We start from the raw sequence: 27,477 nt of genomic DNA on the forward strand, positions 1-27,477 counted from the left end.
CCAGCGTCATGGTCTCAAGGGTCAGGAGGGGGAGGAGTGCTGGTGGGTGACAGCGCTGACGGCCGCGTTATGGACGGCCACGACGCCAGCCCTGCTGACGCCAGGCTCAGGAGTCTCGAGAAGCAGCTTATCATCGAGACCAAGGTGCTTCTTAATGCTCTTTATTCTACTTAATTAACGTGTATATCACTACTATGCAATATTTGTAAGGTTATCGTTGAGACCAAGGTGCTTATTACTGCTCTTTATTGTACTTACTTTACGTGTACACGTACAATTGAAATGTGTATTAATTAAATGTGTGCAATATTTGCATATGGCATTTCAGGAACAAAATTGTCTTTGCTGATGAGAATTGTTATTTCAACCCACAATATTCAGTCTTGGGTCCCTGAAAAAAGCTTCAATCCTTTGTATCATCGAGTTAGTATCGCGGATCATGAAAAATTAGGGAGTGATGGTACACTAGTAATACAAATCAACGATTCATATTGTCTTATTAGTGATACACTTGCTGCTCGTAGCCTTGATACGCCCTTTTGACTGGCGAAACTGGTTTAGGATGACCCACGCAAGAACAAAAGTGCTTCGGTATTTGGACAGTCTCACTCATTACTCCGAGAATGCATTTTTTCTGTATTTAAATTCTGACGGTCAAGAAAATTACACGAATCGTTCATCAGATGACTTTAAGGATATCTGCATCCTGCAGATATCCTTTAGCGCGAGTAATTATTATAACCATTGATGTTTTAATTCGATTTGACTTCAGGCAATAATATTTATTCTGGAAATAGCCAACGACAATGACGATGTACTCACACAAGTACGGCTTATTCTTATCGCATTCTCTCCACATGTTGATCCATTTACCCAATCATCTTTGTGCGTGCAGTAATTACGATATAAATTGAACACTCAGTTCAGTATACTCTTATTATTATTATTCATGTGACCCAGCGCTCAAGTTAAGCACGCGTTAACTTCTCTTGACTTTCAGCTCTGGAGGCCCAGTAATATTTAACATAACTGAGATTAAGATTTAAATTAAGATAAAGATGCCGTGATCTAATGCAACATTTTTCTCCTGGAGCTCCCATCACGCGAAGCTCCTGTTATTACCTCTCGTCATTACCATCTGTGCATGCAGATATGATGCATTAATGGGTATTTAATTTCAAAGATTAGGTATTTCACAGGAAGTTTATTTGAATGATTACTCATTCTTTTCTTCCCTCCGGTGATAGAAGCGTTTTTAACTGGACATTTATTCAAAGGATTATTCATTCTTCTCTGCACCGACTGCCCCCAGGCGATGCAAGCGCATCGCCATTCCCATCTGTTCTTGCAATTGTTATTACGTCATAATAGGTACCTATTTATTTCGACGATTATCTCGCTGGATATTTATTTATTGGATTTTTGCACCTGTACCCAGGTGAAGCAAGCGTCAAACCCTCTTCATATTCCTATCTGTGCATGCAGCTATGATTTATCACTGAATATTTTATTCATTCAATTATCTCATTCAATGTTTAAAGTATTTTTGCACCTGCTGTGCCCGCAACAGGTGAAGCAAGTGTCAAACTTTCTTCATATTCTCATCTGTGCATGCTGTTATGATTTATCACTGAATACTTTATTCATACACTGAATATTTTATTCATTCATCTCATTCAATGTTTAAAAGTATTTTTGTACCTGCTGTGCCCGCAGGTAAAGCAAGGGGCCGAGAACATGATCCACATGTACAGCTTCGGTCGACTGCGCGACAAGAAGCTTGTGGCGTCCGCTCAGCAGATGCTTGCTGATTCTCGCGCTAAGATCGAGTATATCAAGATGAGGATCAACAGAGTTAAGCAGAACGGCATGTGCAGCGAGTCTAGTGAGTTCTTATTTTTTGCCTAGTTGCTTTGACTTGCAATACTAAATACATCTTCATTTTCTTGAAGGTTTAAATATCTTAGGCTATTGTATTTGGGGCATGTGCAGTGAGTCTAGTGAGTTCTTCTTGTGCCTATAACAGCTTTGGCTTGCATGTGGTACTATAGGCTCGTAAAAATAGTTACGAGTTCGTAACTCTGTTAGCCAATCACTGACGGTTTTTCAAGCCAGAATCTACCAATACCAGACGAGAAATTAGCCGCTACGTGTACTTAAGCAAAATTTGATATTACGGCCCATGTTTTGCATGGGTCATGTTGAATTCTCAGTAGTATTATACTGCTCTATTTATTGCAGTTCTCGTTTTTATTTTTATTTTTTTTAAAGAGTTCAACCTATACTCATGTTGTTAACGTCAAGAACTCCTTTATTACTCGAGCATTGACTTCTATGTTTTTAACACTCATTTAGTACAAGTAGAGCTTATTCATTGCCTGTTCCAGTGTCTCAAATACAACACGATGCGCCATTGACAACATAAACTATGCGTTGCTCCTCTAAAGCTTGTTTTTGGTCATAAACCTGTTAATAAATTACTTATACTACACGACACTGAAGCTCTAACCTGGTGCTGGTGGTGCTCACCGTCACTAACGTGTCACTGACTGGCCGTAGTTACAAGCACTGATCAGGCGCTTGTTGTTACAATCATTAACCTGGTACTAGTGGTAAACTGGTGCTGGTTGCAGTTGCAGGCAATAACCTGGTGCTGGTTGTGGTTACAAGCACTAACCTGGTTGTGGTTGTGGTCGCAGGCAGCCAGGACGGCACGTACAACCTGACGACGCCGGTGGAGGTGCGGGTGGAGCAGCTGCTCCATCGCCTGCGCGTGGAGCGCCGCTGCATGGAGGGCGCCAGGAACGCCGTGCGCACCTTGCAGACCAACAAGATGGCCGTGGATAAGAAGTACCAGCAGGAGGTACGTACCTAGTACCAGCAGGAGGTAGGTACCTAGTACCAGCAGGAGGTAGATACCTAGTACCACTAGTAAGTAGATGGGGATACCAGCAGGAGGTGATTGAATGGTTCTTAGTCCCAGGAGGTTGTCTGTACCATAAGGAAGAAGTAATTGGTGGTCCGCAGTACTAGCAGTAGGGTGTCCATGGTGCTTGTTGTTGGTGGTCTGAATTAGCAATAAAAGGTGAGTGTGGCTCTGTATTACAATCATAATGCGAGTTTTTCTGTTCGTGGTGATGACATATGTACGCAAGAGGAGGGTGGCTTATGTGGTGGACGTGTGAGGGAAGAGCTTCCCGCTGCTGGATAAGTGGGACGTATAGACGGAGAAAGGGAGGGAGGCGTAAGATGTCGCCGCCAACGCAGGCTTGTCGCCGCGGTTGTAAACTGCAGAGGGTTTACAGTCCCCGCGGCAGGCGGGCCTGTTACCGAGGGGCGTTCAACCGGAAACAGCTCGAGTAGGATGCCAGGGGCCAAACTTTCAAAACTCACTAAGTGAACGTAAACACTCACGCTCTATTTTCTTGTCTATGATTGGTGGATTTTGCTTGAAAGGCCTTCGATGATTGGCTGATGAACTTACGATCTCTTAACTTTTTTTGAAATTATAGGCCCAGGGAGAAGCAAGGGTCCGACCGTAGCTATGCTGGTGCTGTGCTGTAGCTGAGCAGCATGAGGGTAAATGATTATAGTTTGCTGTACTGGGACGAAGGTGGTTTCTCGAATACGACGATCGGACATGTTGGAACAGTAATGCAGCTATGACCCTGTTATATTCGGAGATCACCGCGATGAGGTGCATGAGGAATATCCCAGCGTGAGGTTAGTCTCCGCTCCACCTCACGAGCCTGATTGCTGGATGCTAGGTACTGGGAGACGGACTTGGTGAAGAAATGGACTGGTAGAGGGGCGTTGGTTCTGCCTGGTGTGGTGTCTCGTGTGGTGTTTCAAGTCGCGTGTGATGTCTCGTGGTGTTTCAATCCGCGTGTGATGTAGTGAGTCTCGTGTGGTGTAGCGAAACTGTTCGACACGGCTTCGGATCTCGTCATTTAGTCTCGCGTTTACCGAGGTCGCCTCGTGGCCGCATTACACTCGGGCCGACCTCGTGTTCCTTTTACACTCAAGTGCTTCGTAGCGCGCACTTTTGCGCGCAGCTACGTATGTCGTACACGTGATACGTGTACATTCTTCTGTGTGCGTGAGACTGCTTATTGCGTACATATGATACGTGTACGTGCATATTTTGTGTGTATTGCAGTGTGTGAGTAGATGACCGCGTAGCTCAAAGCGAATGCGACACCTGAAAATCCACATTACCGAATCTTGATTATGACTTCAAACGAGTAGTATTTGACTGTTGTCTAACAGGGTTTCTTCGGTGTATAATAGCGTTTTCCTACAGGGGTATTCTAAATGATGGACCCATAATAATATATTCGTATTTATTTGAGCATAAATTCAAAATGAATAATTTGTACAATAATAGAAAGAGAAAGATTCAAAGTTAGTATTTTTTACATATTTACATATAAATGTTCAATATGTTCCCATCGTACTGCAAGGTAAATATCTAACGTGGGAGGGCCCATCATTTAGAATAACTCTGTATTATGTTACGCTAGTTCCCGTCTCCTCCACCTAAGATGTTATCGCTTTTTCGCAATTGCGACCTTAAATGTTTGAGTGTGTAGAATTACTGCAAATAAGCTTTTTGGGGTCAGTGGCAGCCTAAAATAGCCCGCAATAAGTTGAAGTTAGTTCAAACCCTGGTTATAAGTTGAAATTTGTTCACACTCAGTTAGAAGTTAATAGATCGGCAGTGAATTGGCCACGTTTTGTTGTAGACTGCGGTTCGTAAAGGCATTCCAATGCGCTGTCCACGGGTTTATGGTCGCTCTACACGGCACGCTAATGGGATCTTCATTGTCGTCGTGGGGGGCCGCTACTGAGACGCCTTTAAATAGCTTCGTAGTTTTCAGGTGGTAGTCGAACCTTTCAAATAGTATTTCTGAGCAGCATTAAACAATTTTTATTGACGAGTTTTGTGTAGTATCGTCGGAGTGACAACTCATGAACCATTGACGGGAGACTAGTTAGAAACAAGGTAAAGTCATGAGATATAATGTCTAGTTGCTTCTTCAATTGGATCTTGATTCATTTCCACTCTTTCTATCGATTATCCTGTTGTCTAACAACTGTGATTGAGTCGCTCTGAACCATTTAGATCATATTACTTGTATGTCCACTTGACATGCCATGCAAAGGTTAGTGTCGAGTTATTCATCGGTAATAACCGCTGAGTTATGCAAGCGTCTAAACCTTGACGCAACGCCGCCATGTTACTCCACTTGCGTGCTTCATTTACAAGTATTGTTCCATGTGGGCTGGATTTTGTTGAGTATTAGGAGTAGCGTGAAACTCCGGCTGTACTTGGAGCAGCGTGATCCAGTATCAGGAGCAGCGTGATACTGAGCTGCAGTATTTGGATGAGAGTGATGCAGTATGGAGAGTAGCGGGCATTGTCGTGCAGTATTGACTAAAGCGTGATGCAGTATGGGTGTTAGCGTGATGCAGTATCAGGAGTAGCGTGAATCTGCTCTGCAGTACTTGGAGAGTGATGCAGTATGGAGAGTAGCGTGACATTGTCGTGCAGTATTGACAAATGCGTGATGCAGTATCGGTGTTAGCGTGGCATTGTCGTGCAGTATTGGCAAAAGCGTGATGCAGTATTGGTGTTAGCGTGACATTGTCGTGCAGTATTTACAAAAGCGTGATGCAGTATGTGTGTTAGCGTGACATTGTTGTACAGTATCGACAAAAGCGTGATGCAGTATGGGTGTTAGCGTGATGCAGTATTGGGAGTAGAGTGAAGAGTGCAGACTGGTATAGATGGCCCACAGCTGGCACTGTGTCAGACGTGGCTGTGTGGGTGCCAACTGAGCTGTGATCGCTTCCTCGCAGTGCCGCGGCCGTCGCGCGTGCGTCTCGGGTGTCCGGCTCCTGTATTCGGTCTAACTTGCCTCGTGCTTTTTATCTTTAGTAAAGTGTAACAATAACTTTGCGCGTCCTCAATTTAGTTAATATTATATTCTTTTCTCACTTATGTTTTAGCGTTTTCAAGCTTCTATTTTTGTAATAAAGAAAATGTCCTCGTGTATGGACGATTCTTTCGACATTAATAATTTAGTTTTAATTTCTGGCTGATAATTGTCCTAATAATAGATAATAATTCTAGTTCTAGTAATCCTGGCAGATAATTGTCATGCTTGTGAATGTGCGAATCGACATTTACGCGTTATTCTGCGTCAGTAATTTTGTATTTATTTCGTAATGACAAATTACCGGTGCTGGTATTGCAAAAAATATTAGTCAAGATTAAGACTCGTGCTCTTTTTTCTGAGCTACCTACCTTAAAGTGATTATTGAAAAGCGATATTTCGACGAACTCGTCAGATTAACTTGTGCCGGCTCAATAAGACAATGTTTATATCCTATTGACATGTATTAGTCAAATTATTGGGAGCTAGCATTGCTGTGTCTTTGTAAGCTCGTAATTATAATTTCCCGAAATTGTGAGACGGAATCTTCTTGCTAGGCATTTCATCATAACAATTATAATTGTGCATTGTCTATTAAAGATCAGTTAAAGTGTCTAGTACCTAGAGTTTATTGACAAATCTTGTCGCGGCTTCATATCTGTTTTGGTTTGCCCAGAGCATGACACCCTGGCTCATTACGTCATTAACTTGAGTGTCTTGATTGTTTTTGCCGCTCGTAAGAACCTAAGTGTCAGAATGAAGACTTGGCAATCTCTGTCTGCACCACACGACTGCTAGTCCCTCCCACATGCCACTTGACTCAGTCTATGTTTTAGATCATTTGGAAAATGTAATTTTTGGGGTTCTGGGTTTTGAATAAATGAATGTGTTGTGGGGCTGGCCGGAATAAAGGTCCGAAATGATCCCTATTCCATCCTATGTTCCCCACTGAGACCATTGCTATCGTGGAACCAAATAAGGCTAGGTTACTTCAGTATTGTGTTAGCAAATTCTTGATCACAAAAGCACTAAATGCTCATCTGATACGATAAAAAGTTCACTAGAAAACAACGCCAATGTTGTTCCAACTGACAGTGAAAATTTAACAAAATTCAATGGATTATGCTGTAAGATGAACTACCTGGTTACTCTTCATTCAATTAGCTTTACAAATTTTAAATATATTTTCACCGTTCTGTTGAGTTGAAGAATTTATTTTGATCGTCTTCTATTCTAAACAGTTGCTTTTATATTGTTCATTTGTTACATATATTTTCGCCTTCTAAATTTTTGTATCATTCTGAAATTAGCACGAACTGTAACGCCGGTCGTCATGCCGTCGCTGAGCTCTCGCTTCTCTAAGTGCTCTGAGTGACCGGCGTTACCGGCATTCCGTCCTTGAGTGCCTAATTTAACCGTTCAACTGCGTTACCATTCGTGAGACTTTCCGCTTATGGGCTGAACGCCTCTACTCGATCAGCCCATACTCGACCTACTAGTCCATAAGCGATCTACACTCGATCTCCTCGATCAGCCCCTCAATCTACTATTCCGCTTGAGCGAGACTTTGTCCAAATAGCTATGCACTTTTGTTTTCTTGGCTGGGCCGTTTTGAACCAGTTTGGCTCGGCAAAGAGGTGTATAAATGCTACGTTCATCACTATTCGGACACTATGAGCCATGTATTAATCTTAGTGTACTCGTGTGACCAGGTCATATTCCTAAACACAATTAAGTCGGCAATGACCCACAAGCTCGAATTTCTGTACCGAGCAATAGTCTCTTCAACCGAAATAGTTTCTTGTCACTCTTTGTTTTGCCTTACCCGTGTGTATATAAATAAATGCAAACATGACGAATGTCGTTTACGTTCGAGATCAGTGACACGCTTCTCTGTCAGGAAACCAGTAGATTTAGCTCCATATTCTGTTCAATGTTCAAATTATTTTTAATTAGTGAGGGCTCAAGTCAAAGGAGAACCGCCTCCAACTTATTGGATGTTATTATAAAAAAATGTGAAGAACCAATATTATCAAAGGTTATGATTAATCTAGTATACCTTTACCATTTATTAACTTCATGATTCAACTAAATTAACAAATGGTTATAAGATTTACACTCAATCTCTGAAGAAAATTCATATTTTTGAACTTATCAAAAATTATTCACCTTGTAAACTGTCGTCTATCTGTGAAAAGTATAAAATGGTTTTTCACGCTTTGAGACACCCGCTTATTGATGCGTCTGTAGTAATATTTATATTGGAAAAGGTTTATGTTTAATTGCAAAGATATATTCTTTATGGTTAAATTCTTCCGAATTTCTTAGGAGTAAATTTATTCACTTTTGCTCGAGCATAGGGGCGAGTTTATGTTCATAGGTGCGGTCCCAAGTTCAGTAATGGCGCGACACTAGTCAGTCACAGCGTTGCTTATTGCCACCTTTTGAGAGATAAACAAGACGGTCGGGAACTTCCTGTCGTTGTCTCCGCATCCACCTCACCACTGGTTCAATTTACTCAAACTTTACGTGTCAGTAAAACGTTCGAATTTTCGTTCATTTTCTGAAGCATTCGTCAAATTTGTTCGATCGAATGCGCTATGAAAATATGTACGCGTATTGTGAAGGCGTAAAATTGTTGAATTTGTTACCTCACGGACACAGTATCAGATTGATAATACTCAACAATAGAACGAGGAACCTGGTGGTTTTGCTAGGAAGTTCAGCTTGTTCCACTTATTTGGTACGTGCGGCTTGCCCATAGGATTATTTTACTCGCAAATGATTCCTTCGACAGTTGGAGCGAGTCGGCAAGTAGAAGCAACGCTTCCTCTAAATATGTTTTAGTTCATAATTCTAAAAATTATTATTTTTTTACATTTTGGTATTTGCGACGTTTCGTTTCCTAGTTTCCGAAGATGCCTCCCACTACGTTGTGATAATATAATGTCGAGCTTGGTAGCACACTCCAGTGTTGCCTCAGAAGATCAACTTATCCAATAACAATCAATCCCGATCCCGCGGGATTGATTGTTATCCAGAACAATCCCGCGCGGCGGTGCGTCATCGTAACGGAACTGCCTTGTATCTTCCCTGACCATGACCAGCAATACTGGACTAGGGGTAGAGACCCACAAGGACGGGGATGACCTGTTGTCCCGCTTGACGCCTATCTTTTCGCGGGAGATGTCCCTGCAAGCGCACTTCACTTTTGGTGCCCAGACCCAAGGCGGTCCGCACTCCGCCCTGCCTCGAGTGTCCACAAATGCCCTCTGCCTCAGAGACACGCCGGGCTCGGCTCGGGACAAACACTTTTGTTGGAGGGCTGATGATGGCAGCCACTGCTCGATGGCATGCGGGGAAGACGGTGCTGTGTCTTTAGCTTTTAATAAGTCCCCGGTCCGGGCTTTACAGGGCACCAGGAACACGTCGCACACGTCGCCTTTGCCCGTCGTGGACGACGAAGACACCAACTGCAGGAATGAGGTGCCTGTGCGGTCGCTGACTTTCAGTGGGGACAAGTCACCTCGTCCCGCCCAGAAGCAGTATGGCCGAAGATGTAAAAGCACTGCCCATATCGTCCTTAAGAAGCAAAACGAACAGAACCCTAGCGATCTACCCCACGAGTTCCATTCTCTGCCTAAACGAGACTACACTAAACGAAAAGAACAGAATCCTTCACAGCAGGGGTCGAAAAGCCCACCTCGGTCAACAAGAATGAACGGAAGTGGGCGTTTCAACCCATCCTCTTTACCTAGGGTTCAGGAGAGTGAAGCATGCCACTCGTGTCGCTCATCTTACGTGAGTGCTCCGCCGTGTTGTTCTTGTCATCACTGCACGGCTCATTTGATCAGCTCGCTGCCATGCTCGTGTCAGTCGTGCATGCATTTCTACAGCCACTTGCAACACCACATGGCGTGCCATGCCGACTCTTCCCCATACTGTTGCCGTCCTCCTCATCACCACCACTACCACCGCTACCACTCCCCTGACCGACTCTCAAACAAGCGCGACGACTTGTCCACCTTTAATTCTCACAAGTCTTATCCTGGGAGACCAAACAAAGGAAGATCGCCTCGCAGGGACCACTCCGAAGGTGTCGGTCAAAGTCCTACCAGTAAGGCTGGGCCATCAAAGCGGCACAAATCTTTGGAGAAGCGTCTTCTGTCTGAAGATCGTAGAGATATGGGGCCTCGCTTGCCTCGCGTGGGCGTGGCTTATCCCCCTCATCAGGTATTCAGTAATTTTTTCTCACGTCCCTTATTTCGCCAGCTCTCAATTAGTTACTCCTATTATGATGCTCCCTTAACTGCTTTCAACAGGCTTTTTCACATGACATATTTCTTCCCTTTTTACGTATTTTTTTGTCTCGAACGGAATGTCTCATATTCGTAGGAGTAAAATCTATATTTTTTTACGTATCTACGCAACCGGGTTTTATCCTGATTTGCGCTCCGATGCAAAATCAGGAATCTGTAAAACGAAGTTTTGTTTGTACGACTTTAAAAATAATTTTGCCAAATCACGACTTCCGATATGCACGTTTATAAAGAACGTGTAACTGATGTGAAGATTATCAATTGCAAATATATTCAATATTTTATGTCATTTTTTCGTTTGATTCGAGACTATTTTTTTATGCGTGTCCAAAATTTCGGCAAGGTTGTAAATGTGCAGGATGAACAAAGATCTCGCGGTAGAAGCAAAATTCGTCCTCGCACCATACACATCGATGTCTACTGCAGCACCTCTGATGAAGATGACACGGCCGGCCAAAACTCAACTGACGAAAACCCCAATCCTGTCCTACCACGAACGCTGGTTGAGCTCGGGTCCAAAAATAGGAAAAAAAACGAGGTCCAATTACGCTCTCAACAAAGTGAAGACCAGTTACCCACATGTGACCTCCCACAAAAACTGGACTTACCTTTTCAAGAGGATGAATGCATTCGGAGTCCGCGTCCATCGGCGTTCATCACAGATCTTCCTCTTCCTATGATGTCATCTTCCTCCCAAGCTTTCGCTCCTCGGCCGCATACGCCAGCGTCCGTCATGGACACGAGTTTGGCTTCTGATGCGACCAGAATTTTATCTCCGCGTAAGGATGCTGGGCCAGCTAAATTGGAAGTCATAGAAATGCCTCCTCCTCCGCGTCCCACTACCTTGATGTTGTCCTCTCAAAAAAGTCCTTCATCCCGGGATATGCCAAGAAGGCGCAGAGATTCAAGTCTCTCCTACGTCAGCAGTCCTTTGGACCCCACTGCCTGGGAAGCCGATCAAGACATTCCATCTTCAGTTCTGTCATGGCGTGGAAGCGAGTTTGATGCATCAGCTTCACAACCTCCAAGCGATTGTGATGGCGATGGAGCCATGGGTGCGCAGCCTCGGACGGAGGTATTTTACGAGGGAGACTCTGAAGGCACTGAAGTTGAAAGCAACACAAGCACGTCAAAGATCTGGCGATCTCCACATTTGGTGCGGCGACAGTATATCCAGAGAGACCAAGAAGAGCGTTACAAGGAAGCCGTCAAGCGAAAATCTGAGAAAACTCAAGAATCGTCTGATATTTATTCTGATGTTGATGCCCTCTCGAAATTGTCTGTATTCAAGAACTTCTCCAATGAAGAGCTCGAAGTTATTTCGAAGTCGCTCAATAAGCGTGATTCTGCAAAATCTGGCGGTTTGTCAAGCAATTCATTTCGTGCCATTGAGCGGGAAGAGTCTTTGAAGCAATTGAAACGCATGGCACCAAGCTCTCACCCTTCATTCGAACTTAAATCTGCTCAACCTAAGTTGACGAATCAAGTAATTCGCGATGAAGGCACGTTTCACGAAACAAAAGAATCTTCTTTGGTTTTACGACGATCTCTTTCTTTGAACAGCCGTCATTCATCTAGTAGCTCGTCTCTATCTAACGCCCTTTTAGATTCAATAAAGGATGGGCGCGAAACCGAGGCTAAGAGCGTAAACGTTGTGTCGCCTTTATCAAAATCTCTTCAGAACATTCCCGATGAGGAAAATGACGTAGTAAGTGCGCTTGAGAGACCTGCCGCATCCTTACTTCCCTCGTGTAGTTCTTCAGCGAAGATTCCTGTTGTGGTGCGAGAGAGGCTTGTCAATGTTGGCGTTTTCCGTAACCTTCAGCGATTTCCGATTGCGAGCCCAACAGTCCCTAAGCCCTCCTCATATTCATCCTCATCAACCAGGACGTTTAATCGTCGAAATTTTGAGCGTTTGTTTGTGAGGCCACATATTTTTGGGGAGGTGCTGAGAAGTCACGAGAGGAGACCTTTCCATTTCGGTCCTCCTCGAAACCCACAGTGTTCATGTGATAGTTGCCGCAGCGCGCAGGCTCAAATAAGCAAGGCAGTCTCTGTTGATCCAGTTAGTTTTAGAGCTTGGTCAATGTCTGATCTCATTACTGGAACATCTTCTTTGCCTCGTCCTCACGTCAGCTCTCCATCTTTGATTCCTAATTCTACCGCAAGCGACATCTCGGCACCCTCTCATTTAGGTAAGCCCTTTGGCTTGCCCTCCTATACTCCTTCACCTTGTCGCTTCTCTTTCCTTACACATATTTGCTTTTTCCTGACATTGTTTTCCCGAAAAATTACGTTGTACAATGGATTTGTGTTGCTCTTGATGCTCTGCATTCAACCTTGTGTTTCTTCTCGTGTATTGTTTTGGCTTACACCTGTGATCCTTGTGTCGCCCATTCTCATTTGTTCGGTTTTATTTTTAACCATGTAGCGTTGATCCGCAACCTAAATGTTTTGCATTGTTCTCTAATGACAGGTCAAAATTTAGGATTTGGTTGTTATTATGGTTAAATTTCACGAATTGCGTGCGCAAATGTTTATTGCATATTTTTTAAATAGTCTTTTAGGATTGCACCCTTTCATAGGTCAGAGTTGTGTTTCGATGGAAACACTAACAATACGGTGATAACATTTCGCGTTAGTTTAAATTTGATACCGTAGCTTATTTTGCGACCCGTGCGCTGGAATGTTGATTCCTGCTTCGAAATTCGTATAACAATGTGTACTTTATAGCAGAGTTTGTTGCTGCGTATGTTCAATGTTTCTATGGAAAGCCTTTCAACTGACTGCTTTGAAATTATTTATGCAGTCATAATTTCGTCACATGTGATTGAGCTCAAATGCCATGCACTCTTCATTTTTTTCCATTTGACAAGTTCCAAAACTAAGGATTGAACTGTGATATTTAGTTGCATGCAATCTGGTGCAATAGAAAGAAGCCTAAAGATATTTAGTTTCAGTTATTACTTTGGGCAATTCTGTTACATTTTTGATATTCTTGAACATTAATGACAGATATGACAGCAAAGAGAAGAAAAACTCAATTTTTGCGAACACATTCTGTTGTAACACGAAACATTTTTATTTTCGACGATTATAAGTTTTTCTCGACAACGTAACGTATTCTAAAATTTTACTATAGGTACTACGATTTATATTCGCCGTTCTTGTTTGAAATTCGGTCTCGTGTGGCCACACACGCCCTACGAATCGACTGATGTTTTTGCTGTTGATGATAGCATTAGTGATGCTGCAGCATGGAGCAAGTGATGATGGCGCTAATGATGATGGTGAAAATGTGCTTTGGCTGGTAGCGTGCGTGTTTGTGTGAAATCGTCAACTGGCTGGGAGAGCTTGCATTGCATTGGCTGGGAGCTAGCATTGCATTGCATACTGGCTGGGAGCTAGCATTGCATTGGCTGTAGTAATGGTGAGAGCTCCTACAGTGTGATGGAGGTAATGGAGAAGGCGCTATTGTGCTGTAAATAATGTGGGTTATTCTTGAGTTGGAGCACTGTAGTGTTTGGTAGTTAATGGGAAAAAACGCTAGTGTGCTGTAGGTTATTGTCAGGGGAAGAGAACTCGAAAGGGAAAATGACGGAAAATTTAGAAAATGAAAGGGAAAAACTCGACTCGATTGTTAGTTCCAATGACGTCGCAATTTGAATGGAAAATGACGTCGAAATTTGAATTGAGAACAATTTGGTAACGCCAGGACTGATATTTTACAGGCGCAGCAGCGTCTGGAGGAGAGCAGCTCGAAGCTTGACCTCATCAGACAGTCTTTAGAGAACCTGAGAGGCGACCTCAGCTCCGACTCTGCTCTCAATGCTGAGGTAAGTGCACTCATTGTTTCTATTTATTGCTTTTATTATATATTCTGTTTCTGTGCCTCTTGTATTGTTGACCTATGTAGGCAATAGTTGTTTTTAGAGCATTTTCTCATTTATGAAAAAAAGGCGCTTTTGTGCTCGTCTTGTCCGTCTGTCTGTCCGCCTGTCCGTCTGCCCGTTACTTCACGTTTTCGTCGACGAGAAAATGCGCTCTCTGTCACTCACTGCAGTGAGTACTGAGTTATATTTTTATTATCATTTATTCGAAATAGAAACGAGAAGTAGGACTTTTCGGGGGAAGAAAATTAGAAGGATGATGAAAAATGTTTTTTTTTTTATTCGCAGGTTGCACAGGAATTAGAGAACTTGTCATCATCGTCGCCGTGCTCCTACAACTACACAAGTCTACAGCCTTGTCCCTCCACACACTCCCCCTCCATACACGACCCCCTCAACTCCCGCCTCTCCCTCTCCTCCGCGCAGAACAAGTGGGCCGCTGTCACCGGCAAGCTAGAAGTCAGGTTTGTACTCGATAGTTTTCTACAAATAATGTAACATATTTACGTTTAATATGCTTGAATCTTCCAGCTAATATTGATGATAGATTCTCTTGGGAAGCTGGAAGTCAGGTTTGTACTCCACACTTTCCCACAAATAATGTAACGTTTTTTAAGTTGAATATGTTTGAATCTTCGAGCTAATATAGACGATTGATTTCCTTTGAACCCACAAATAATGTAGCATTTTTTTTTGTCGAATATGTTAGAATATTCGAGCTAATATTGACGATTGATTTCCTTTGAACCCACAAATAATGTAGCATTTTTTAGTTGATTATACTCGAATCTTCCAGCTAATATTGATAATAGATTCCCTTTGAAACGCAAGGTATAAAGGCTTGTTTTTTTGTATACAATATTATATCAATATTGTTAACAGTAATAATAATATTAATAAGTTTATTAACTATATCATGATGTTTACGTCAGCTACTCATTTGACGCGAGGGAGGGGAGATAAGCAAGAGCAAGCGGGAATGTTGTTATCTCGTCTGGCACAATCTCTTTATCCATTCACATCATTTCTTGTGTCATTTATTTTTCGCTGTGTGACGTGCACTCGAAGTTCATTTGAACCGGACGCCACGATAGCTGCTTCGTAGAATAATAATAATAATAATAATAACCTCCCTAGATTTGGACTCAGAGAAATTAATTAAACTTTGTCCAAATAGCGATGCACTTTTTGTCTTATATGGGTCATCCTGATCCAGTGTGGCCCGGAAGTAAGACGTATCAGTCCTACACGCAACAATTGTGCCACTATTTGGACAATATTATTCATCCATTTTGCTGAGTACCCACGTTGTCCGTACTTGCCCCTGAAGGATCTGAAGGATAAAAGGTTAAAAGGATCTGAAGGATAAAAGACCGTCTTCCCTCCTCAGGTTGATAGGCGTGCAGGACCTTCTTGAAGACGTGCCCGGCCGCTGTCGCCGCGACAGCCACTCTGGGGGCACGGACCTCAAGTCCCTCATGAAGGGCGTTACTGGCAAGGCCTCCGCCAAGTCCTACTCAGTCAAGGACGATATCTCAAGTAAGTTGTAATCCTATGACATTGATTATTGTATTTATTTATTCACACCGGACATCTAACGTTGAAATAACGTTGATTTAACGCGCTTACAACGAATATAATCAACTGTGTTGCAACATCATTTGCCTGGAGGGTTTGTTAAGAAAGATATCTACCCATGACGTGTTCAGTCAGTTTCAGTTATAATATTGAGAATGGTTGCAAAATTTTTAAATCGTATTGCTATTTTATCATGTGATTACTACTTCGATTATTGAATGTATATTATTAATTTTTATGATAGTAGAGTAGACGTTTCACAAAGTGGTTACTGGCTATTTAACATCGGCGTGCTTGCCGAACACCAAACTTTTTAAACCCTGAAGTCATTTTCTATGAGAGTATACATTTCACATATAATTTACACACACTTTATAATCTATTGTAAAGACAAAGTTGTGTGTGTGTGCCCTGAATTGGTTGTTGTATGAGCAGGCGAAGTGATGGCCGTACTCAAGCTCGACAACAACAAAGTGGTCGGTCAGACCAGCTGGAAACCCTGCAGCCAGTCTGCCTGGGACCAGAGGTAACCAACTATTAAACTTCCTCACTATTTATTCATTTCAATGTTCCAACCAGTTTGCTTTTAATACATTATCCTGTGGTACTGCTGATAACAGGGCGATTTTAACCCTCTACCGCTCCGGGAATATAACTTTCAGCTTAAATTATACGTAAACTATTGAGTGTAGCAACCAGAGGACGTTAGTAGGCAACAGAGAACATTTTAAAGTTGTCGTACGTGGCGGCAACCATCAGTGCAAGTCATTTTGCGCTCACTAGAACGTACCCTTCGCGGGAAGTAGGCTTGTAACATTATTGTTCCGGTTACTCATGGCAGGCGGTAGAGGGTTAATCCGTCTTGATGTTCTCGTACTTAATACGTGGTAATTAAGCAAGAATACATTATTTTACTTGTCTTAGGCTTTAATCAGTGCACTGATATCGTCCTCACTCGTTCATAACAATCTGGTGATCCGACCTCTCATGTCTCAGGTTCTTTATCGACCTGTAGATGCCCCAATAAATTAACTACCTAATAATATTGTTTCTAAATTTTAGTACATTACAACTGATATTACACCAGATTTTCGATCGAGCTGGAACGCAGCCATGACCTGGAGATGACTTCCTCTTAATACATTAACTGATTTCCTTTGTTCCGCTGTGTTGTTATATTATCACTGATGTAATTTCTCCGTCGAATTATGTATATTATTGCTAAAGATTTTGTTGCTCTGTATTATAAAATTATTATTATTGTCGCAGGTTCTCGATCGACCTGGAGCGCAGCCGTGACCTGGAGATCGACATCTACTGGCGGGACTGGCGGTCGCTGTGCGCCGTCAAGTTCCTGCGTCTCGAGGAGTTCATATGTAAGGGGTCTGATGGGTGGTGGGGTGATGGTGCTAGTGTTGTAGGGGGTCTGATGGGTGGTGGGGTGATGATGGTGCTAGTGGTGTAAGGGGTCTGATGGGTGCTGGGGTGATGATGGTGCTAGTGGTGTGGAGAATGATGATGGTGCTGCTGAGGTCTTGTAGGGGTCTGATGGTATTGAACCATGATTATAATTAATAATATCACGTATAATTTTACATAGCATTTATCTTAGGGTCTTATTCAAGCGAACTTCGAGGCTCACACATATAAACGAACACATAGAAGATTAATAGCAAGCGAAAAATAAATAGACTCAAGAACTGATGGGAACGGATAAAAAGGAAGGTGCTGGCGATGTTGCTAGGATGTAGGAGGGTTTAATGGTGCTAGTGATGCAGGAGTGGGTGATGATGGTGTTCGCTACGTTTTTCGTCAGAAATGGTGTGGGTTAGGAGGATGATGCAGGCCAGTTCTCAGTTGGGTCTTTTCTTGTTCAGGGACTGTGGTGTTGTTATAGGTTTGGTCTCGCTTATTGAATTGGAACCTAGCAGATATTTTTCCGTGTCTGCACCTACACGTTGAATTAAAAGTTAGTTTTGGAAAAATTTCATGTCTAAACAACACCCGATAAGGGAAGTTTATTCTTCCAGTAATGTTCTTCAGTAATATTCACAAGTTTATTCTTCTTGTGACATACTGTGGTGACTGCGCTTGTGTGACAGACCGCCGTCATTATTGATGGTCAAGCAAATAACGTTTTTCAATCAAGAAATTTTGTTGCAGAAAATTAAAATTTGTTTCTATGTTGCAAAAATTAAATTGATCAAAAATTTAAATTGAAAAATTGTGTTTCTATATTGCAGATAAAGTTCCTTAACCCGATGATATCCCGGAAGCCCAAGCTACAGCGGCAGAAGAAGCTCTTCCGTCACAACAAAATGCCGCGCCCCAACCAAATGAACATCAACGTCGCCGCCTGGGGCAGACTTATCAAGAACATACAACCTGGCAACCAGGTCTGCTGCAACTGCATTTAGATAATTGTTTACATCTGAACTGTTGTTCTGATCTGAACAATCAGTATCATTTGTACCATTCTTATCGTTTTGCATGGAGAAAAACTTTTACTAAGCAGGCTCAATTAGACTGTGCAGCCTGGCAACCAGGTCTGCTGCAACAGCATTACAACAATTGTTTACATCTCAACCATTTATAATGGGAACAATCGCATCAATTGAACCATTGTCATCATTTGAATCATTGTTATCGTTTGAAAAATCATTTTGAAAGGAGGAAAACTATTACTAAACAGCCTCATCAGGAACATACAACCTGGCAACCAGGTCTGCTTGTACAGCATTTGGACGATTGTTTACAGCTGAACCATTTACTATCTGAACAATCAGCATCATATGAATAATTGTTATGATTTAAAAAATCATTTTGTACGGAGAAAACTGTTACTAAACAAGCTCAATTAGAATATGCAGCCTGGCAACCAGGTCTTGCTCACTATCATTTGGACTATTCATTATCATTGGACTGAACTATTTTTCTAATCTGAAAAATCAATATCACATGAACAATTGTTATCATTTGAACGATTGTTATAATTTGTACAGTTGTTATCATTTGTACAATTGTCATTGGTGCAATTGTTAGCATTTGAACAATTCTTATTATTTGTACCATTGTTATCACATGTAAAATTGTTATCATTTGTACAATTGTTATCATTTGCACAATTCTTATCATTTGAACTATCATTTTGTATGGAGAAAAACTATTACAAAACAGGCCCATTAAGAATCTGCAGTCTGGCGACCAGGTTTTCCTCACTATCATTTGAACAATCACTATGCGTGGGGGTGAAGTACAAGCTAGAGATCCACGATGTGAGAGTTAGTCATTGCTCTCACTTACATATCAATATTTAACAGTTTCGTATTACTTCGTCAAATGGGTGGGATTAAAACTACACGAATCTATAAATTTATTCATATTTCTGTATGTTTAAGCCATGAGACTCTTAGCACTGACCATAGAAATTCGTAATAACCTTTGTTGATGAAGGCCTATTACGTTGACAAGTATCATTATTATTATTATAGAAAAATGAAGATACAATAAGAAAGGAACTATGCATGTTTTTGTGCGGTGAAGAGGTTTAAATGCAGAGTGAAAATAACGTGAAAAGACAATCTTTATTTTTGTGAGTGGAGTCACTAATCTACATTTTAATATAGATTAGTAATAATCTATATTTTTGTGTATATTGAAATTTCTGGGGACTTACCACATCCCTTGTCCCCAGGAGGTGTCCCACGCGGTGTCTGGGGAAGGCGGCTACCCCAGCGGGAGCGCAACACTCCCCAACAGTCCCCACCACACTTCCTCCTCTCACCACGCAGCTCCTTCCCTCCCCAACACCGCCACCCTCCCCACCTCTTCCTCCCACCACCACCACCACGGTTCGTTTAGTACAACTTTACAAGTTTAGTACAAGTTTTAGTACAAGTTTTAATACAAATTTTAGTACAAGTTAGTTTAGTACAAGTTTAGTACTTCCCACAGTGTGGGGAGAGCCTTGCTAGTGGGGAACGAGGGGCTGGGAAGTGGGCATTAAATAAAATAACGAATAGAATGTGCATTGAAGATGATAATAATAATAATAAATGATAAAATATAAATAATAGAAATAATAATAAAATAAAAACAATATTTGGTAATATCATCATTCGGGTAAGTAATGAAGGCAAGCGGGGCATGTTGAAGAAAGTTGAAATATAGTTTGTGAACATTTCTATTTGGATAACAATGGTAAGCTGAAATTTGTACCTCATCTCCCTCATTTACTCAAGGTAGGTTGGTTAACACCAAAGAAAAGTTCAGAAGCATCAGGTTTTGGAACTGGATTCTCTTGACTGTCGTTAAATAATCTAACTTTTGCTATGAAGGCTAGTAAACAGACCATACAGCGGCCCTGTGTTAATACAAAATATACACACCATACAGCAGCCCTGTGTTAATTAGTAAGTCGTACGTCGTGCCTACCCGAGGAATCAATTTAAAATTGAAGTGTTGAAGAAGTGTCAAATATTCCAAATAGTTATTTAAATTTTTAGATTAAGCTTCAGGTTTAGAACTTTTGGAAACTAGTTACGCGTTTTTGTTCCCAGTTTTTTGGTATTGTAAGTATTTTTTTCAAAGTTACTGGAGTACATTACCAAGAATGCTGGTTAGCCGTAGCAACTACGTCCGTTATTAACCATCATGTAAATGTCGCTACACTATTAATAAATTGCCGTCATCCTCTAACTTGTACAACTTGTGAACGTATAATATTTTCTTGGAATATTCCTCGAAATATTTTCTTTGAATATATCCTTGATATAATCCTTGAAGTGTCGTATTTTTATCAATGTTTAAGGTATAACAGCACTTGAGATTGCAGGATATGCAATTTTATTTATTATTATAATCCATAAATTTAAGTTTATTTAATAAAAAAAAAAAAACCCCGGTAACGCCAAAAAGCCCCCCCCCCGGCAGACGTGGTGCCTGGCTTGTCCTCTCTGGACCTCAGCGAGGCCCTGGACATGCCTGGGGACGAACTTCCCCCTGGGGAACACTCCAACACCTGCCGCCCTCTGGCCCTGCCCTCCTCTCCTCCCCCACAGGTGCAGCCTCACTTATATCCTCCCCAGCCTCCCTTCTACCTCCCCCATCAGCTGCAGACCCATCAGCTGCAGACACATCAGATGCAGTCTGGACAGACTTACCAACTGACGGACTCGTCCTTTCCGACTTACCAGACCACTGCACTGCACAATAATGCGTCACTGCCCAATACCACTGCACTGCACAATGCCACGTCACTGCACTCTAACACAGCACCATCATACGCTAACACTTCTCTACCAGCACACCACCATCATAACCCTACACCACCATCCCCTTCATCACAGCACCATATCTCTCAGTACGCTACACCGTTCCTTCCCAGCAGCGGTGTTCATCGTCAGACATCTGAGTCGTCACCATACGACACCACTACCACTACCAATAACAACCACCACTACCACCACCACCATCACCACTCCAGTAACAGTAACAACAACAACAGGCCCGCGGTGCACAATAATCTTTATATATCTCAGCCGCCTTCCACGAGCGTGTTTCCTTCGTGTCAGCTCCCCCATTTGAACAGTGGGGGAACCTCTTCCTCATCTACTCCTCCCCCACTCCTCCCCACTGCGTCCGGACAACCCCACATACACCCAGCGCACCCCATCACCGTACAGGTATGGCACCTTCCCTCGTGCACCCCTCTTACCCTCAGGCCTGGTCCCTTCTTCCCTCACTTTATTTAGGCTTCATGTGTCCTGCTATCTCTCGATCCTCTCTAAATAATTACCGAATTCTTCGTGTCTTTTCTTCTTCAAATCGAAATTATTCACAAAATAATTTGGATTCTTTGTCTTTTCCTTATTCAAATTCCTAAATTTTTCAATAGAATTTTTTTAGAATCAATTTTTTTCTATCGATCAAGCTGGAAAATATCAGGGAATGCACAAGTTCGTCATCATCTTTACATCTTTTGCTACGAAGCATCCATGAATTAATTTTTATTGTTTCTTTCACGTTTTAGTTCCGTTCTTTGTACTGCATCAGTGCATGTCTCTTGTAATGCTTTATTCGCTGCTCTTGGCACTTGCTCTACTCTTGACTCTTGCTCTACTCTTGCCTTGACACTTGCTCTACTCTTGACACTTGCTCTACTCTTGGCACTTGCTCTACTCTTGACACTTGCTCTACTCTTGGCACTTGCTCTACTCTTGGCACTTGCTCTACTCTTGGCACTTGCTCTACTCTTGNATGGTTCTTTCGCATATTTTAGTGATGGTTTTGATCTCAGCCTGTCTTGTTGGTTTATACCCCGTCTATCACCCTCAATTTATGGTTCTTTCGCATATTTTAGTGATGGTTTTGATCTCAGCCTGTCTTGTTGGTTTATACCCCGTCTATCACCCTCAATTTATGGTTCTTTCGCATATTTTAGTGATGGTTTTGATCTCAGCCTGTCTTGTTGGTTTATACCCCGTCTATCACCCTCAATTTATGGTTCTTTCGCATATTTTAGTGATGGTTTTGATCTCAGCCTGTCTTGTTGGTTTATACCCCGTCTATCACCCTCAATTTATGGTTCTTTCGCATATTTTAGTGATGGTTTTGATCTCAGCCTGTCTTGTTGGTTTATACCCCGTCTATCACCCTCAATTTATGGTTCTTTCGCATATTTTAGTGATGGTTTTGATCTCAGCCTGTCTTGTTGGTTTATACCCCGTCTATCACCCTCAATTTATGGTTCTTTCGCATATTTTAGTGATGGTTTTGATCTCAGCCTGTCTGCTCCTACTGACTGCCAAACTCCAGCATCTGGTAAGGGTTTGCTGCATGCAGCGCTACGGCGCCCTCAAGATATTGCCTCGAATAATGGTCTTTTGATCGTTAGTAATAATGTGAATGATCACCACTGACTGTTAACATTCAATTTTCAGTGTGATTTTCTTCAAGATTCTGTCTTCTCGACAAATTATTTTTATCTTTACATCCATGAATTATCAACTCTCGCACACAGCGTTTGCTTCTCAACCTATGAAGATGATATCGAAATAAAATAATAAGTAAATAAAACGCATGCACCTAAAAGCACAAATTAACATCGCTCTCATATAGGGGTAACTCGTCACGATTAACCTATGCGTGCCCTCAACCACTTCAGCACCTTTTGCAGGTGACACAAAACTTTGATATGCCAGTTCTTGTTTTTTTCAAGCAACACCAGGAATATATGCATCAGGTCAACACTCAACATCAGGCAAAATAAAGAAATTCGTGTAATACTATATTAAGAAGCCCACCATTGTACTCATTTCTCTGCCCACCCCTGCACATGAATGTCACACTTGTCAGTATCAAATCATATTCATCATATTCACCCACACACTCAGAAAAATCACTGGAACAACAACTGAGATCCTGCACGCGATAGTCACTGACTGACTCTCCGCCTGACATTTTGCGATCATCGGACGATCGATTCTTGATTCATGAATCGGTCCTTACGTGGCCGATTCCTGATTTTCATTTGATCACTAACTGACGACTCTGACCTATACTTATCCTGCTGGAAAAATTTGTATAAATTGCTTATCATTTTCTGCCAGGACTGCTGAGGCCTGATGTTCTTCTAACGAGAACATTTTCTATCTACAGAAATTTATTTGTATATCCCTTCATGATTTCGAATTTTTATCCTACTTTCGTCCGTAATTCAGTTTTTTATTCAATGGTCAATATCAACGCAAGCGATAGAATTCATATTGCAATGAGTTACTGAACGCATGTGCTCTCAAATAACTGTGTGTGAGAATGTGTTTATTGAGAAGAATTATACAATAGAGGCAACAAATCTATAGCCGGAGCCTCCCCGGCCTATGTATATTATGTATATTAGTTTTTTGTATATTAACGATTGTGTCGTCAGCTAAGTTTCAAATATTGGTAAAAATGTACAAATCCGAAATCGTGTTCGTTAATTATGAAACAGCTCTTACATTTCCTGTGATCTAATTCTTTTTGTTCTTCAAATCTCGTGTATTTCAATGAATTTCTTGTTTGGTACTTCATCAACTTTTTGCTTTCAGGTATCGTGTTTGCTTTAGGTTATGCAATTCTTATTCCCCTAGAGGAATGAGAGGAGTGGGTTCTTCTTTGCATGCTTTTACAGGGCCTATTTGTCTTACTATTGATGTGCATTTAAGAAATATTCTTAAAATATGCCAATGAAACTACTACGTGTTTATGTAAGATTAGGCAGGTACCATTATATTAATATGAATTGATCACATATATGTATATAATGCTATAAATATTTTTTTTAATCTGATACAATCGTAGAGAATGATTTCCTGAATTTGCGATGTTGTAGAACAATTAACACAATGACATGATAGTTAGTGATGCTAAGTTTCTTGACCAACAAGTTGGGAAGGACAAGCACATTCGATGCTGTAGATTTCTTGCCTACTCTAACTAGTTACTTATATCAAGTAACTACTGTAACTAGCTACTTATGTTGATCAAGTTTTTTTTGCTGATAAATTGTTCAATATTTTTACGAAAGAAACATTTTATTTAGATTTGATAACTTAGCTGAAGATTCAGAGAGTAACGGCAACTCTGAGTGGATTTTCTCATGGAAGGGCTTAATTTCTCAACTTTTTATATGTACAACGTAAAATATTAAATGATTGGATCAATTATGCCATCAAACTTAGTAGTGATGAGTGATGGCTACGCCTCAAACATTCGTTAGGTTTAGAGCCTCAAATATTAATAAATGTCATCAAATTTATAATCGACCTTAGTAGTGACAAGTGATGATTGTGTTTCATACTCTTATTAGGTGGGTTTAATACGTCAAACATTACTAGATTTAATCAAATGTGATATCTAAACTATAAGTGACTTGCGTTCCACACTTCCATTATAGGTGGCGAAACGCCCCCCATGTACCCCTCCCCCACCGCCCCCACGACCCCACAGTACGGGGGTGACCATCACAGTGCCAGCCTCCCCCCCGCACCCCCACAAGGTCAGTTCAGCGCATCCTCATACCTGTCCGCATCCTACGTACCCTATGACCAATAGTATCCTTAGTCCTTAGTATCCTTAGTATAACATATCCTCTCAGTAGTATCCTTAGTCCTTAGTATCATTAGTATAACATATCCTCTCAGTAGTGTCCTTAGTATTCTTAGTATGACATATCCTCTCAGTAGTGTCCTTAGTCCTTAGTATCATTAGTATAACATATCCTCTTAGTAGTATCCTCAGTCCTTAGTATCATTAGTATAACATATCCTCTCAGTAGTGTCCTTAGTCCTTAGTATTCTTAGTATGACATATCTTTTCATTTATTAGATGTATACCCGGCCGCTGTCGCCGCGACAGCCACTCCGGGGGCACAGACCTCAAGTCTCTTATGAAGGGCGTTACTGGCAAGGCCTCCGCCAAGTCCTACTCTGTCAAGGACGATATATCCAGTGAGTTGTAATGCTGTGACGATAAATCCAGTGAGTTGTAATGCTGTGACGATATATCCAGTGAGTTGTAATGCTGTGACGATAAATCCAGTGAGTTGTAATGCTGTGACGATAAATCCAGTGAGTTGTAATGCTGTGACGATAAATCCAGTGAGTTGTAATGCTGTGACATTGAGTATTGTATTTATTTATTCCCACCGGGCATCTAACGTTGAAATAACGTTGATTTAACGCTCTTTCAATGAATTTACCTTTTAATTAACTGTTTCACATCATTTGCCTGGAAGGTTTGTGAATAGACATATCTCCTCAAGGTGTGTTCAGTCAGTTTCAGTTATAATATTGAGAATGGTTTCAAAATATTTAAGTCATATTACATTTTTTTATCGCGTAAATAGTATTTTTATTATTGAATGTATTATTAATTTTTTATGATAGTAGAGCAGACGTTTCACATATAATTTACTGACCACACATATTTAAAATCGGCGTGCTTGCTGAAGACCAAAATTTTCAGACCCCGAATCAATCTTCCATGAGAGTATACGTTTCACACAGAATTTACACACTTTATAATCTATTGTAAAGACAAAGTTGTGTGTGTGTGCCCTGAATTGGTTGTTGTATGAGCAGGCGAAGTGATGGCCGTACTCAAGCTCGACAACAATAAAGTGGTCGGTCAGACGAGCTGGAAACCCTGCAGCCAGTCTGCCTGGGACCAAAGGTAACCAACTATTAAACTTCCTCACTATTTATTTATTTCAATGTTCGAACCAGTTTGCGTTTAATACATAATCCTGTGGTACTGCCGATAGCAGGGCGGTTGTTATCCGTTTTGATGTTCTCGTACTTAATACGTGGTAACAAAGCAAGAAGACATTATTGCACTTTAATTGGGCTTTAATCAGGGCACTGATATCGTCCTTCCCGTTTATAGCAATCTGGTGACCCAACCTTTCATGTCTCATGTTCTTCATCGACCTGTAGATGCCCCAGTAAATTAACTAATATTATTGTTCCTATATATTCGTATATTACAATTGAAATTACATTGCACCAGATTTTCGATCGGCCTGGAGCGCAGTCGCGACCTGGAAATTGACTGTCTCTCTCTTTGTTATTATATTATTAATAATGTTAATGTTTCTTAAATTATTATATGTATCATTGCTAAAGCTATTGTTGCTCAGTATTCTAAAAATAATATTTATTGGTGCAGGTTCTCGATCGACCTGGAGCGCAGCCGTGACCTGGAGATCGACATCTACTGGCGGGACTGGCGGTCGCTGTGCGCCGTCAAGTTCCTGCGTCTCGAGGAGTTCATAGACGACGTCAGGAGCGGCATGGCCCTCCAGCTCGAGCCCCAGGGTCTCNTTTGATCCATCAACCAAGTATTGAGTAATTGTGCAGAGATACCTTACGGTCCTCTTCTTCTCTCAAAGATTGCAAAAAAGAGACTGTTCTGTGTTTTAATTTTTGTCTGTCTTCTGTGTTTTAATTATTACTTTTAATTCAAGTGATGAGGTGCAAGGGCTAACTTATCATCACTTCTTGAACGTTGTGTCTTCTGAATGTATTGGTTTGATTCAATGTAAAATATCCGGGTACTCTGTCTCATAAAATTGAAGTGTAATTTATCCAAATATTTTTGATGGCGCTATAAAAGAGACAGTTGTGGGAATTAAATTTTACGCTAATTCGAAGAGGGGGAATGGAAAAAAACGTTGAGAAACACTGCCCTAGGAGACATCAATTTATACCCCGGTCACTGCGTAATTCCCCTTAAATCTTCTTTCAGCGAACCTTACCTTATTATCAATTTCACATGAGATAGTTAATTTAAACCTTGTTTGATTATGTGGTGCTGCCTATTGATGCTTTCCCTTTATCCATATCAAGAGTGAAGAAATAATCAGAACTAATTAATTATTACGAGAGCCAGATCTCATATCTCGAAATTTTTTAAAGAATTTCTAACTCTAAAGCTATTATTCTTGGCAGTTCGCTCATTAATTGGTAGAATTAATTTAATAATTCTATTCTCAATGATTAACCGTAAAATTATTTTACTAAAAAGAGTTAAAGTTTGATAACCGAAAATTTTTTATTTCATTTCATTGGATGTTGATTTATGAGTAGAAGGAGGAATTTTTTATCTTTTCGTAAGATTCTTCTCTCACTGAATAATCAAAAAGCAATTTAATCCTAAAAATATCGAAGAGAATTTTTGAATTTACTGCTGTGCCTTCCAACATGTTAT

The 27,477-nt window shown here is 41.2% G+C and overlaps 1 protein-coding gene across 1 annotated transcript; it reads left to right on the forward strand.

Annotated features, from left to right (window-relative positions):
* On the forward strand, positions 1-26,596 carry LOC108679337 (serine/threonine-protein kinase N). Its single transcript, XM_047882711.1, has 15 exons — positions 1-144; positions 1,717-1,885; positions 2,700-2,863; positions 13,990-14,094; positions 14,437-14,612; positions 15,539-15,687; positions 16,162-16,252; positions 16,996-17,176; positions 17,970-18,122; positions 19,421-19,577; positions 20,659-21,410; positions 24,665-24,804; positions 25,096-25,217; positions 25,851-25,941; positions 26,437-26,596. The coding sequence occupies exons 1-15, from the start codon at positions 70-72 to the stop codon at positions 26,594-26,596; spliced, it is 2,685 nt and encodes an 894-aa protein (XP_047738667.1). The 5' UTR covers positions 1-69.
* Positions 26,597-27,477: the final 881 nt, after the last annotated feature.

Source organism: Hyalella azteca, unplaced genomic scaffold (assembly GCF_000764305.2).
Source record: "Hyalella azteca isolate HAZT.00-mixed unplaced genomic scaffold, Hazt_2.0.2 contig11111, whole genome shotgun sequence".
NCBI classification, from domain to species: domain Eukaryota; kingdom Metazoa; phylum Arthropoda; class Malacostraca; order Amphipoda; family Hyalellidae; genus Hyalella; species Hyalella azteca.